This window comes from Lissotriton helveticus, chromosome 7 (genome assembly GCF_964261635.1).
Source record: "Lissotriton helveticus chromosome 7, aLisHel1.1, whole genome shotgun sequence".
Classification (NCBI taxonomy): Eukaryota; Metazoa; Chordata; class Amphibia; order Caudata; family Salamandridae; genus Lissotriton; species Lissotriton helveticus.
Window position 1 is genome coordinate 1860971526 of NC_136068.1, and position 14333 is coordinate 1860985858.

The 14333-nt window shown below is 44.8% G+C and overlaps 1 protein-coding gene across 1 annotated transcript in view; it reads left to right on the forward strand.

Annotated features, from left to right (window-relative positions):
* Positions 1 to 2694: 2694 nt before the first annotated feature.
* The window catches only part of LOC144769773 (DBH-like monooxygenase protein 2), a 248912-nt gene continuing 237273 nt past the window's right edge, over positions 2695 to 14333 (forward strand). The window contains exon 1 of the mRNA XM_078653958.1: positions 2695 to 3057. Within this exon, the coding sequence (XP_078510084.1) occupies positions 2788 to 3057 (270 nt within the window). The 5' untranslated portion in view covers positions 2695 to 2787. The remainder of the gene's footprint in view (positions 3058 to 14333) is intronic.

Sequence of the window (14333 nt, forward strand, 5' to 3'; positions counted from 1 at the left end):
AAGGTTATTAAAAGATAGGTACTGCTTGAAAGTAAAGCAGGCCCATGAGAGCCCGCTAAAGAGTCACATCTGGTCATTTATAAGTAATCCAGCAACAAATTGGCACCAGTATTTAACGCATGCTGTGGAATCACTGAAGCACAATCAATATGGGCAAGCGTATTGCCTCCCCTCGTGGCGCCTAAATTACTGACAAAACAAGCGGAGATAATATCGTCAAAACGCATACACAATCCGTGAAAAAGCTGGGCCACGGCAGTTGGGCCACCACACTCTACGACTCTGTGTCTCTGCCTTCTTATCTCTCCACACCCCTTAACTTGACAATGAAGTGTCAGTTAATGGGTTTTCCTTCGTCTGGTTCTGTTAAAGGCATATTGGTATGGGTGGAGGAACTGCGAGGGGAAGGACAGTCAACATTGCCTTTCCACCAATGGAGTAGAATCATTGAACCATGAGCTTTGCATCTGTAGTGCCTTGAAGTTGCTAAGAAAAATCTGGCTCCCACCAATGTTGCGCATTCTAAACATCCCCACCTGCCAAGACTCTGTATAATTAGACGCTCGCTTCATGAAATTTATGAAAGCTGTAGCAGCACTGTTGGAGACCGGTCATTAACAAAAGACATAGACTGATAAATGTCAGACATTGTTTGATTTTAATAGCCTACCAGCATTTATACTGAGATTTTATTGAAGAAGCATTTATGATTAATATTGTATATTTTTATATCTTTTGGCAGACCGCTACTGAGATTCTTTAAAGAAGTATTTATGAGTAAAACTGTCTATTTTTATATACAAAATCTTTTTCTAAAACAAGCCTTCTATGTATGTAATGATTGCAATGATTTTAAGTAATTGTGCAATAAATAAATGCATCAAAACATCCACATTTATGTATACCTTAGTGGAGATATATCTTTAAGGTACCTAGATGTGGTGTTAGGAATAGTAAATCTATATTCCCTGTGCACTTACCTGTCGATATTTTGTCCCTCAATTCTCACAACGATATTCTTCTACCTCGATATTGTCGGTGTCAATATGTATTAGTACAATCCTTCTAGGCCGCCATTCCTCCCTGGGACAGGCCTGATTTTAACCCTTAGCACTGCTTTATTGACTCTAGAACAAGACTGCTGCATGTTGACTAGTGCAGGCCTCTCAGGAAAGTGGCCTCCATTATCAAATGGGGAGTAAGTAACTCAAATATTTGGGGACAGTATCCTGGCAGACGCTTGCAGGCCGATCTTAATAAACTGTGGATATTATTTAGGGTGCTGTGTATATACTTTGTATCTTATTAAATACTACTTTATCAGAAAGTGAGTATGTGACTGGAAATTAGTTATTGGGTTTACTTTTTGTACGTTCTGCCTTGCCCCTGTGTATGCCTTGCATCTTCCAGAGAACCCTCAGACTGATTGACCTGCACTACCACTCAGGGTCCGATTCCGATCTCGCTAGGAAAGCCCCCGTACAGATCGAATCCAGAGGGCTTTCCTAGCGAGAGGCGTTGTGCAAGTCCGTCTGAGCGAGTAAGATGCAACAGAATGGTCAAGGACTCGATTCAGCCAGACTCCCATAGCACTCTATGGGAGCTTGTGTACGGACGCGTACACAGGCTCCCGTAGCAAAAAAGGGTTGGGTGCAGAAAAGCATGCACACCGTGGCGGGCACCCCATTCTGCCATGCGAACACAGGGGTGTGCCATGCGCACACCCCTGTGTTCAATTAGGAGACCTTCGGGTTCAAGGGGGCCTGCTCTGGTCCCGGGAGCCCGAATACGACAACTGCTTCTTCTCGCTCAGATGAGTCAATGCAGCTGTCTGAATCGTGCATCGTACTCAGTCTTTCGGAATCCGGCTCCATTGTGCAGCACGATTCCGCTGCTTATGAGTCAGATGGATAGTTTCCGTTTGTAAATGAGTCGGTCGGAGCGGACGCAATCTTTGCATCGTACTTGCTTGTTTGTAAACAAGGGGCGATTTATCCGAATCGGACTCGCATCCTGCGGATCCCGTTCGGAGCCCTTCCTAACGAGATCGGAATCGACCAATTAGAGTGAAGCACTGAAGGGCTAGTACTTGGCACATCTGGTCAGGATCAATAGTAGGTTGGGCCCTGGAACAGCAGGAGTAAAGGGCCACAATCCCATGGTTGGACCCAGTAACCCCTGACTTCCCATCCCCCTCGGAAAGGGGTTCTGTCAGCCCCAGTGGTGGACATACCCATCAGCAAGGCAGAATGTGAAATACAGTTGTAAAGTTACAAGGAGATTCTGTGGTACAAGGGTCCAGCCCCCATGGAGGGGGTGGAGACTTACAAATCCATACAGAGGTGTAAATCCACTCACAAATTGTTAATAGCAAAAAGTGTAGAGATACATCTAGGTGTAGAAGCAAATATGTATGTGAATACATGTCATGTGTATAGACACCTTCGTGACTAGGCAATTTACAGCTGACAAACGTACATTCTTGATGCAGCGGAGAAACAATACAATGCCCTGTGCCCCAGTGTCTCTCTTTTACTCCTATTTCAAGCAACCTGTTAGACAGGAAACAGAGGACATGTATCCAGAAACTAAAAAAGCTCCTACATTCCAGGAAAGTTTCGCCCCTGAGTGATTATTAGTCAAAACGTTTCCAGTACAGTCATGTGACGGACCTTTTATTGCACTGTCCGTGAGCGGTGATAAGTCCCAGTCGCACCTGTCACGGTCCTCAGAGAAGCAGTGCGGTTTGGTGCCTGTTGTTTGATACTGAAGCCCCCCCCAGAGACCATGAGCCCCCGAGCACTCTTACTCCTCTGCTTGGTGCCCCTGGTCCTGGGACAGCTGCCTGCCCTGAGGTTTTCTCTGACCCTTGACCCCGAGGGCAGAGTTCTCCTGCGGTGGGACTTCAACAAGACGACCGAAGAGATCACCTTTGAACTTCAAGTGGCGACCACTGGGTGGATCGGATTCGGCCTGAGCCCCAGCGGGGGCATGACGGGGGCAGACATCGTGATTGGTGGGGTGTCAACAGCATCATTTCCACCCACTTATTTTGCAGTAAGTGCTCTAAAGATTCGGGGGGTAGGGGGGGTCGGGGGTTCTGGTTATTTAAAGTGTGGTTTTGTGGCACCAAGTGTGAATATTAAACAGCAGTGGACCATCCACTTACGAAACGTGTGCTCCTGGGCAGAGGACAGCCCTTTACAGACAGTGCAGAGTGTGAAGAAGAGGAGCAGGTGGAGGGGAGGGATGAAGCAGGTTTGAGGCCACGGGTGGGGGGGGGGGGAGAAAGGGGGAGGGGGAGTGGTGCAGGAACTACACCGATCCAAATTCAAGTTGACCAGTTTAGGAAAGTTGTAAACAGATGGAGCGAATTCATTTTCCATCCATACAATTTAGAACCATGTTCAAAATGTGGGTGGTCTGCAGGGGGCGCAATGGTTATGCATCGGGGCAAACATGACACAACCCGATTCACATAATTTTTGCAGTGCTTTTTAGATAAAACTATATCTGAGACAAAATTACGTTTATTCTATTTTTAATACATCTGTAGAAAAATCGTTCACCATCGTGGTCTTATACATGTAGAACAAATATTTTCATGGATGAGAATTTCGTTTTAAAATCTCCATGAAACTTGCAAAATGATGTATAAATACAGGCGCCTTTGTACTAACACATTGCAGTGGGTTTCAGTCACAAAAGAGATGCGAATCCAGGGCAAGGTGTTGAAAGTTTTGTTTTAGAAAGTTGCATACATTAGCGCAAAGTAGTGCGATGCGCTATATAGCGCTACTTGGGGGCCAGCACGTCTACCATGGGTGGAACATGGACAATTCCATACAATCACACCTCCGTTTTTATAACAATGTTTCTTTTTAACATATATAGGCATGGAAGTTGGCTAAACATTTACACCTCCTCGAAGATCAAGTGTTTTTGCAACATAATAACATTTTCATATTAAGGGTTGGTTATCTTAATCGTGACATCAATATAAGGTGAATAATAATGACATTATGTTCCAAATCCTGATTAACAGTTTGGTGATGCCCTCTTTGTCGATCAGGTCACAATAAAGTCTAGTGCAATGTAACATGGGAAGTAACATGGCAATGCATGTCTGTGTATTTCCTGGTACCTGATAGAATGTGCTATAGGCAGTTAGGGCTTCAACCTACTCTATGTTATTACTGGGTATGAATTTTGAACAGCTTGACAAACTCGTAGAAACTTTCACATATTATATAAAAGTGCAAAAACTGTTCTTTGCAACACCTGGAGCTGTTATAATTTAAGATAAAAAAACTATTCTTCATCTCGGACGAGAAAAAATACCACCTCCAACCCCTGTTGCCACCTAGTACTAAATACTTGCAGCTGGCTTATCAGTGGTAAACAGGGCAGGCTTGCTTCAAAATCAATAAATAAAGTTTGCAGCACAGAGCCCTAAAAAGCACAGGCTTGGGGAATTAAGCCCCCTCTGCCACCCCTTTAAAGAGCCATGGTAGGATGTTAGCCCTGAAGAGGGAGATCCTTTCCCTGGCAGCTGTTTTACCATTATACATGTTTAAATACCTGTCCAACCCTTAAAACCCTTCCAAGACCTTCATCGAGTATAGAAGTCTTGGTAAGAGCAAAACTTTTTTGTGCTCTGGAGTAACCAAGAAATACATGTGGCCCTCTCGTGTATGTACTTGTGTGTGCACTGTGACCCTAAAGATATATGGAAGAACTTGGAACTAGACAACTCCAGTTTGAGACATCTCTTTCATCTGAGGTACTGGGTTTTTCAGAACCAGTACCGAACCGGTAACCCAGTGGTGTCAGGGAACACACCCAAAGACCTCGAGTACTTTCCTGATTCAGACCACAGAAACTCAGAGTCTTCTAGGTGAAGTCAAGGATCGATTTTATTGGCTGCAACCAAGTAACAGGCGTCCTAGAAGTACAACAACACGGGATGTATATTCTCAGGAGACTGCTCAATCTTACAAAGCCAGGCTTCTCTTTTTATACAAAATATTGTGCTTCAGGCAAACATTCTTGGATTCACAGTATACCATTCAAATATTTTCACTACAAAGGAAAAGCAGAGTCATGATGACAAGCTCACATTTCAGTTCGTTCAGCCCACAACAAATTACCCGGCAAGGCCCAACATTTCCATCAGATACCGGTGGACCCCCAATAAAAACGGGCACCTCCCCATCATAAAGCAAGTGAGAGAGAAAAGAGCAGGGACAGGTGTGAGCAAGATTCGGCAGGGTGTGTGTGCGATGAAAAGGGGTTATGGCCTGTTGTGCCTTGATGCTATCTCGTTCGGCCACTGGGAGAGGAACTGACCAAACAGGTTTGGCCTCGGGCAATGGTTCCAGCTTGCCCAGGTCACAGGAAAGTCAATTAAGGTGTACGGGTCCTTTGGAAGCGAATTTGGCTTAATTCGCCTGCCTATGTGAGGGCAACTCACAAAATGGCTGCCGTACACAAAATGGAAGCCAAGGGTTCAGAATGCAAATGACAATTTCGAGGTGAAATCGTCACTCGAATATGACGAAAATGCTTGTACATAGTGTACTAGCCATTCTCGGTCTTTTGATATAAAAATCGTCATGCTATGATGAATTTTAATTCTCGAGTCCAGAATTTTCAGAACTACAAACCCTCCTTTTGCTCTTACATAGGCAATTTAACCTAATCTCATGCTAATCTGAGTCCAGGTCTATATTCCTAAAGTCATTGAGATGTTGCTGTAACATCATTCTAGTACTTAGTTTGTCTCTTGATACAGGTTTCCTTACACATGATGTAGCACAGAGGCCACATATTGCAGGAGCACACTGCACGCACATAGAGAACAGGAAAAGAATGGCTAAGACCATCCCAATGACCATCAGAATTTTCCATCCCCAGCCAGATATCAGTTCCCAGAACCATCCCATTAACGACCAATCTCCTTTATCCACATGAATAGATTCGGAAATCTTATGCAGTTTGGAGATGGCCTGGTACACTGTTGGAGCATTATCTGGAATGAAAACATAGCAACTCGATTGGATCAATTTACATACCCCACCTCGGTCTGCAAGTATGACATCTAAAGCGACCCTGTTCTGAAGGGTCATAAGACGATCCGACTGGAGCTCAGCAGTCAAGTTACTAAGGGCACCAGCAGTTTTAATTACGGTGGACTCAACCACCCTTGTCAATTGCCTTATGTTCCTGCTGTTAACCATGGGTCCCCAGAACAGCAGAAAACCCTTTACGAAGTCCCCAAATTCTTGTCCTGTGGTGTCTTCTTTACTCAAGACACCTCTAACTATCCTTGTCTTGTGGTAATCTGCCGCTGCTGTGTAGGTGGGAGGCAACAGGAACGAAACAAAACATGAGCCTGAAAAGTCAGAGGGCAACCATGTATAGGCTCTATCATGGCAGATGAAATAGGTACCATTAGCTGCTAAAAACGCTGGGGAAGTCTGAGACCCAAAAACATGCGTTTCTGTACAGACACTTTTCCCTAACTGAGCTTTGGGATTCTTGCCAGTACCTTGCAGACACAGGTGACCCTGATGGGGTACAATCCAAATCGGGGAGGATCTCTTAGCTTGCTGTTTCTCACTCAGAGTAGCTCCATATCCGGTCACGTTCCATCCTATATATGCAAGTGTCTCATCTTCGGGGGTAGTTTCATAAGAAATCTCTTCCTTAATCATGTCGATTATACCCTTAACCAGAGCACTATTTTTAGGATTGTCTTTCACAGAACGTAGGGGGTGGACTTCACGAGCATAGATGAACATTGTTCTGTATGCCCACACAGAACCATTATGGCTGAAAGGCAGGACCAGATAAGGGATACCTTTATCCGTTGTGTGAGGCATTAGGCCACACACCCAACAGTTAGTTGTGTTCATTACAAGTTGGTGTTGGTGCAAGAGCTGAACAAAGGAGTCATTAATAAACTCTAATCTCCTTGCGGATTCGTGTTCAGGAAGGGGTTGAAAAGAGTGAGAGGAAACAGTAGGAGGAGGTATGGGCGATGTATTGGGTGCAAATGTTACTCGAAAAGAGAATAAAACATATCCTATTAAAAACGTCATCATACTGAATAACATAAAAATGCACAATATCAAAAAGCTTTTCTTTGTCATTATTTTACATATTCTGTTTCTAAAGTTCGTTTCCTCGGCAGGTCTCTCCATCTCGAAAAACTCCATCCTCTCTACAGTGCTGCCCGCGATGGGAGGTTGATTCTGCTAAGGAATGCTTCTGTCAGTCTAGGGCAACTCCCTTGGACCAACCAGAACTGCCGACCTAACGTCGTCAGCTGCACCCCTAATACTTTGGGCAATCGCGGCCCTAGCAGCGGAACCCGGATGGCGGTTCAAAAAACAAAAATAAGCAAGTTTCTCTGATGGGAGAGCTGCACTTTCAAAAAAATAGTACTTGGAGGAAAAAAAAACACTTTTATTAGTTCGTATTTCTCGGCCTCAAATTGTATCTTTGCTTTCCAGGTATGGTGTGATCCCGGAAAAGGAGTTCAGGCTCTGTAGTGTCCAATGGAACTGACGGTGATACAGCTGGTTGCAAAATTTTATCACTCTCTTGTTCTGTAAGTGTTCCTTTCACATGTGCATCACTGAAAGGCAGAAAACGTGGCACGGTTTCATTCTCTGAGTCAGCGACACCCTTCTGGACCCACTGGTCGTATGGCAGGGGTAAAGGTACCCTTTTACAATGGACCCCGTGGATCCAGTGCTTCTTTCTTTCCACTCGAACAGCTGATCTTGTGGAAAGAAGGACGAGATGCGGTCCGGTCCACCTGGGCTGGTCGTTCTTGGTTCGCTGGAAATTCTTCACGAGAACCCAGGATCCAGGGTCGATGGGATGACCTGGAGTTTCAGAGACCGGAGGCAGGGTGTCGTGGACCTGTTGGTGAAAAACACGCAATTTAGCCGTCAATTCGTACAGATAGTCAAGTAAAACAGGGTGTTCGATTTCACTGAACTTTGTGGGCCTTGGCACTCCCCATATGTTGGCCGGGCGGCCAAAAACTATCTCATATGGACTAAGTCCCACTCGCGAATGCACAGTCATTCTGGTAGATAGGAGTGCTAAAGGGAGAGCGTCAGGCCATTTAAGACCTGTGCTCGCTTGAATTTTGGCCAGTTTTAACTTAAGCGTGCCATTGTAACATTCTACTAGTCCAGCTGATTGGGGGTGATTTGCAGCATGGAACTTTTGCTGAATGCCTAGCCCTTCACATACCTTCTTCATCACACGACCTATGAATTCACTCCCATTATCACTCCAGACCATTCTAGGCATTCCGAATCTGGGGAAGAATTCTTTCACAAGGGCTTTCGCTGTGGACAAGGCAGTATTGTCTTTTAGGGGGTATGCTTCTACCCATCTTGCGAAGGCACAAACAACAACGAGTACGTATTTTAAATTGTTGCACCTCTCCATGTGGATGAAATCTAGCTGCAAAACCTCAAACGGGTACGTAGGAGGTGCAAAATGACCAGCTGGAGTTGGGGTTCCCCTACCAGGATTGTGTTTCAGACACACCATGCAATTCTTGACCACATTCTCTGCACACCTAGGAATCCCAGCATTTTGCCATACTGGAGCCAACAACTTGCAAATCCCTTTCACGCTGATGTGAGCCATTCCATGAGCCATTGTAACCAATGCAAGCACGTACGCATCGGGTAGCAACCATCTCTGATGCTCTGACAATTCAATCCAACAACCATTTGCATTCATTCTACCCGTACTTTCTCTCCACATGTTCACCTCTTTCTCTGTAGCTTCAGCCTGGATCAATTTCACACTCTCTATCGTGTCCTCACACATTCCAACATCACCAACCCATCTTGCAGGACCTGCAACATACATTCGGCTCATCACATTCCTTGCAGTTTCTTTCGCGATTTCGTCAGAAAATGCATTTCCACGACCAACATCATCAGTCACCTTTTTGTGAGCACTACATTTCACAATCGCCACTTGCAGAGGCAAGGTCAGTGATTCAAGAAGCTCATTCACCAACTGACCATGCTGAATCTTAGCTCCATGCGAAGTCAGGAACCCACGTTCTTCCCACAATCGTCCAAAACTGTGAGCCACACCAAACGCATACTGGCTGTCGGTATAGACAGTCACTTTCATTCCTTTTGACAACACACATGCTCTTGTAAGTGCAGTTAACTCTGCTGCTTGAGCTGAATTATGTGGGATACGTGCAGCTTCAACAATTGTATGCAAAGTCGTGACAGCATATGCTGCAGTCGTGTCACCATTTGGGAGCTTGAAACATGAACCATCCACCCACAATGTACCATCACATTCAGCAAGAGGAGTGTCCTGGAGGTCTATTCTCCCTTTCGTTTCTTCTTCTGTTCTAAGAAAACAATCATGCTGTTCTGAATCATCTAATTCCTCTACAATTGGCAACAACGTAGCTGGGTTGAGAGTGTTGCATCTTTTTATGTGCACATGACTCGCAAACAAGGTTAATTCGTAACCTGACAATCGAGCACTAGTTAAGTGCTGTGTCTTGGTTCTGTTTAACAACGTGTCCACTGCATGTGGAACCATCACAACTAACGTGTTATTCATCACTAGGCCAGCAGACTGTCGAATAGAAACAGCTGCTGCCGCTGTTGCTCTTAAACAATGTGGCAATGCTTTAGCTACCGGATCCAAAGTCGACGAAAAATATGCACATGGACGCTGCTTGTCTCCAAATAACTGTGTCAACACGGACAATGCACAACCTTCTTTCTCATGGACATACAATGTAAAGGGCTTACTGTAGTTGGGGGTACCCAACACAGGAGCCGAACATAATGCTGTGCGCAATTCAGAAAAACTTTTCTGACACTCTTCAGACCAAGGAACGGGATTGGGTGTATCTTTACACGTTAATGCCACCAAGGGTTTGGCTAATAACGAAACATTTGGAATCCACTGTCTACAGTACAATGTAATGCCCAAGAAAGCACGCACTTCTCTCTGTGTTCTTGGCACATTCAATTTTGCTATTGCCTGAATTCTTTCTGGGGTCAGTTTCCTTCCCTCCTTTGACAAGAGATGACCTAAGTAGGTCACTTCTTGTCGACAATATTGCAATTTGGAAAGTGACACCTTGTGATGCAAATCACACAGATGACGCAACAATGACAACGTGGCTTTCTTACATATTTCCTCAGTATCTGCAGCAACAAGCACATCATCAACGTACTGTACAAGAGTACCACCTTCAGGTAAAACAATCGTATCAAGCTGTGTCTTTAAAGCTTGACTATATATTGATGGACTTTCACAGTAGCCCTGGGGAGCGCGTTTAAAGCGGAAGCTTCGTCCTCCTAATCTGAAGCCAAAAATATCCCTGCTCTCCTCAGCAATCGGGATGCTGAAGAAAGCATTCTTCAAGTCAATCACCGAAAACCACGTTGCAGAAGCTGGAATCATAGTCAATAGGGCAGTAATGTCAGGGACAACTGGAAATTGTGGCACAACTATTTTATTCACCTCTCTCAGATCAATCACAAATCTGTACACAGGTGGCTGAGAGGGATCAGTTCGTTTAAAAACAGGCAGAACAGGACTATTGCAAACGTTGCCTCTTGTCTCTTCAATCACATCTTTTTCAATCAGGTCGTAAACGATTGCTAACAACGCTTTTTCACCTTCACTAGAGATTTTATATTGGGGAATGCGTGGCATTTTAACATTGGCTTTCAATGTTACAACATATGGTGGTATTTCTAAAAGGCCCACATCATTAGGACCAGTAGCCCAAAGAATATCAGGAAGAAACGACAATTCTGTTGGAAGTTTATCCCTTGACAAATACATTGAGGAAACCACTTTCTTACCCAGTGTAACTTGTACTCCCGAAGGAGAACAGTACAAAGTCGCATACAATCTTTTTAACAGATCCAATCCCAACAAGTTTTCACCACAACCTGTTGTCAGAATAAGGGGTGCTTCGAATTCACAAGGACCAACAGAAAGGGACAAAGGACTAGAAATCGGGTTCCTAACCGGGGCACCAGAAAAAGCTACAGAAACATTCATTTCGCCAGACAAAGGTGCGCCATGGAGTTTGGAGTGCATAATTGAACTCTTTGTAGCACCAGTATCCAACAGAAAAGGCTCTGACACACCTGATGTAATCACCTCAACGTATGGTCCACTCTGATCTACTGGAACTGAAACAACTCCCTCTCTTTGTCTATGGCTGTCCTAGCAATCATTACCTTCCCAATGCCCATCTTCTGTATAGTAATCATCAGCATAGTACTGAGCTGTCCTACCAGATGCGTTATTCTGCTGATCAAACCTATTCATTGAGTTTTGAGGTGGAAGGGGACGTGCATTCTGAAGGACGTTTCCACGTCCTCTACGTCTAGGCGCTTGCTGAACACCTCTACCTCTTGTGTTTGAAACACCATTTGCACGCTGTAACAGAATAGGGCAACTATGCTTAAAATGACCCTCTTCCTTGCAATATGAACACTGGTTGGGACCTACAGGGACACGTGGCTGAGTATACTCTACTCTTTGCGAGTTCCTCTGATACTGTTGAGGCTGCTTATAATTATTCTGATAGTTACTCTGACCACCATTATTCTGGCCACCACCACCACGTGGCGGATATGCTTGCTGTAACAGAACCTTCGTTTTCAACTCTTTAGTTTTCTTTTCTGCTCTATCTTTCTCGTCTTTGTCTCGATTTTCGTAATATTGTGCAGTAGCCAATATTTGTGCTGAAGAGGAAACTGCCGAAGAGCTCTCTGAATCCTTCAACTTCTTACACAACTCTGGAAGCAGATTGTGCACGAATTTATCGACGAACAATCGCTGACCACCTTCTGTGCTCATATCTTGACCACTGTGGTCGACAAACGTTTCTTCAAACCCGGTGAAGAAATCTGAGACTGTTTCATCTTTCTTCTGCTTACACGCAGACAACTTATCCCAATTTACACGCATCACAGGCATTATAGTTTTCATGTACTCAATTATCCTACCAGGGAGATCTGCTACTAAAGGTTCAGGTTTAGCACCACCAATTTGTAGGGCATCTGCAGCAGCAATATTAGCCCATGAGTCACCTAATTCTTGATCATGATCTGCATGACGAATCTTTCCCCATAAAGGCTGTGGAACAGCATTCCCAAATAACATATCGATATCCGCTAAATTCATGATACATGACCCAGCAGTCTGTGACAACTCTTTGTAATACCCTGCAGGATTTTTACGGGGATCAGGCAATGTCTGTTTAAGGGCCAAAACTTCAGCTCGCTTCCATGGGACATGTACCCATACACGCTGGAAATGAGGCTGAATAGGTGGGTTAGCTGTTAGGTCCCCTTCCCTCCATTGTGGCGGAACTTCTCTCATGGGATATTGTCTTCCCTTCTTTTTATCAGAAAAATCAGACTCAAACAATGACTTGGAAACACCTTCAGTCCTAAGTGACAACAATGTCGCAACTGCTTTCCTAACATCTGAACCCACAATTGCGCCTTTTGAAAACTCAAACAGTACATGGCTCAACTCAGGAGGATTAGAGTCTAAATCATTTTCCTCTAAATCTTCACACAGAAAAGCACACATTTTCTCAAAAACGTATCTCTGCTTTGATGCTTCCCACTGATGGAAGACATTCATAACAGATTCTATATCATATAGTGTCGGGTCAGTCACCCATCTATGTGCCAAATGATTTAACGTTTCTTTCTCCCTAGAATCAGGCTGGTGGCTATGCAACCGTTTATGCTCAGAGACAGGAGCCGGACTTGCCGCTCCAAAGAAAGGATATAGAATACTAGTAACAGTGCTAGCCACTCTCTGACGAACAGAAGGAGAAGTCGATGAGAAGACAAGAGGGAAAGCAGAGTGCGACGAGGCAGATGCAGAGGCAGTGTCAGGAGAAGTACCAGGAGTGGTAGTCGATATAGTAGTCAAAGTTGTAGGGAGTATAGGAAGAGCAGATGTAAAAGCCGGTGGCCCTTGAGGAGGCTGCACCGGAGGAGCAGGAGCCAGCTGAAGAGTAGCTGGTGGGTGCTGTGGAGGAGCAGGAGGCAATGCAACCACGGGTTGCGCAACTAAAGGTTGTGGGGCTGCTGTAGCATTCTGTGCATAGGGGGGTGGCGAACTTAACAAATGCGCCATTAACCGATCTTTTTCAAGCTCTTTTGCTGCATCTTGCTGAAGAGGCGGCAAAACTGGATAACATTTATCTATTACCATTTTACGTTGCCTGTGCAACTGCTCACTCATCTGTTCTTCTTCATTGTCTTTATACTGCATGGCAGCTTCCATTATCGAAATACCCCTTTCTCTCTTATTTTTCTTCTCTAATTTAATTTCCTTCTGTTAGGCTTCCTTACCCCATAGGCGGAAAGAGTCAAACATCGCCGGCCGGGCTTTCTTCTTAAAAAGTTTAACTTCAAGGTTATCTAAGATTTCCGTGTCAAAGCTACCATATTGGGGCCATTTTAAAACACCATCTTTTCTGGTGTATTTGATCCACACTTCATTGTATGTGATCGGGCCTACTCCATGTTTCACGTACAATTCATAAGTTGGAGTTCCAACCGGAGGAACCGGACACGAGTCCTCCAATCGGGAGTCCCTATTATTACAACCAAGACAAAACAAATTTCCAAGTCTGCTAAAACCAGGCATTTTTGCTCTCTAGTCTAGCTCCAAACTTCAAAGGATTATCGATTACGATATTTCTCGTGAATACACGAGTCCTTCGGCTTTCGCACTTGCAAGTTCCAAACAAAGCGATCCCGAGGGATACCCAAAACTAAGAACCAACTAAGGACTGGGAGATGCTCCACTTATACTTAACTGAGATATCGATGACGTCAACAGAAGACTCGTCTTATCGTTTCACTCTACCAAACTTCAAGGGTCCAAATCAGGCGATAGCCAGGGCAGCAGTCCTTCGTAGCCGTCGGGAAGCGGGTAACCTCGCAGCAAAGACTTTCAGACCACGTCGACATGCAGGGGTCGATGAAGTGGTTGGCCTTCCTCCAGAATTTTCACACGAAACTCCTCACGAACCTCTGGCTGGACCGGTACCGCTGGTATCGCCCTACGTTGGGCGCCAACTGAGGTACTGGGTTTTTCAGAACCGGTACCGAACCGGTAACCCAGTGGTGTCAGGGAACACACCCAAAGACCTCGAGTACTTTCCTGATTCAGACCACAGAAACTCAGAGTCTTCTAGGTGAAGTCAAGGATCGATTTTATTGGCTGCAACCAAGTAACAGGCGTCCTAGAAGTACAACAACACA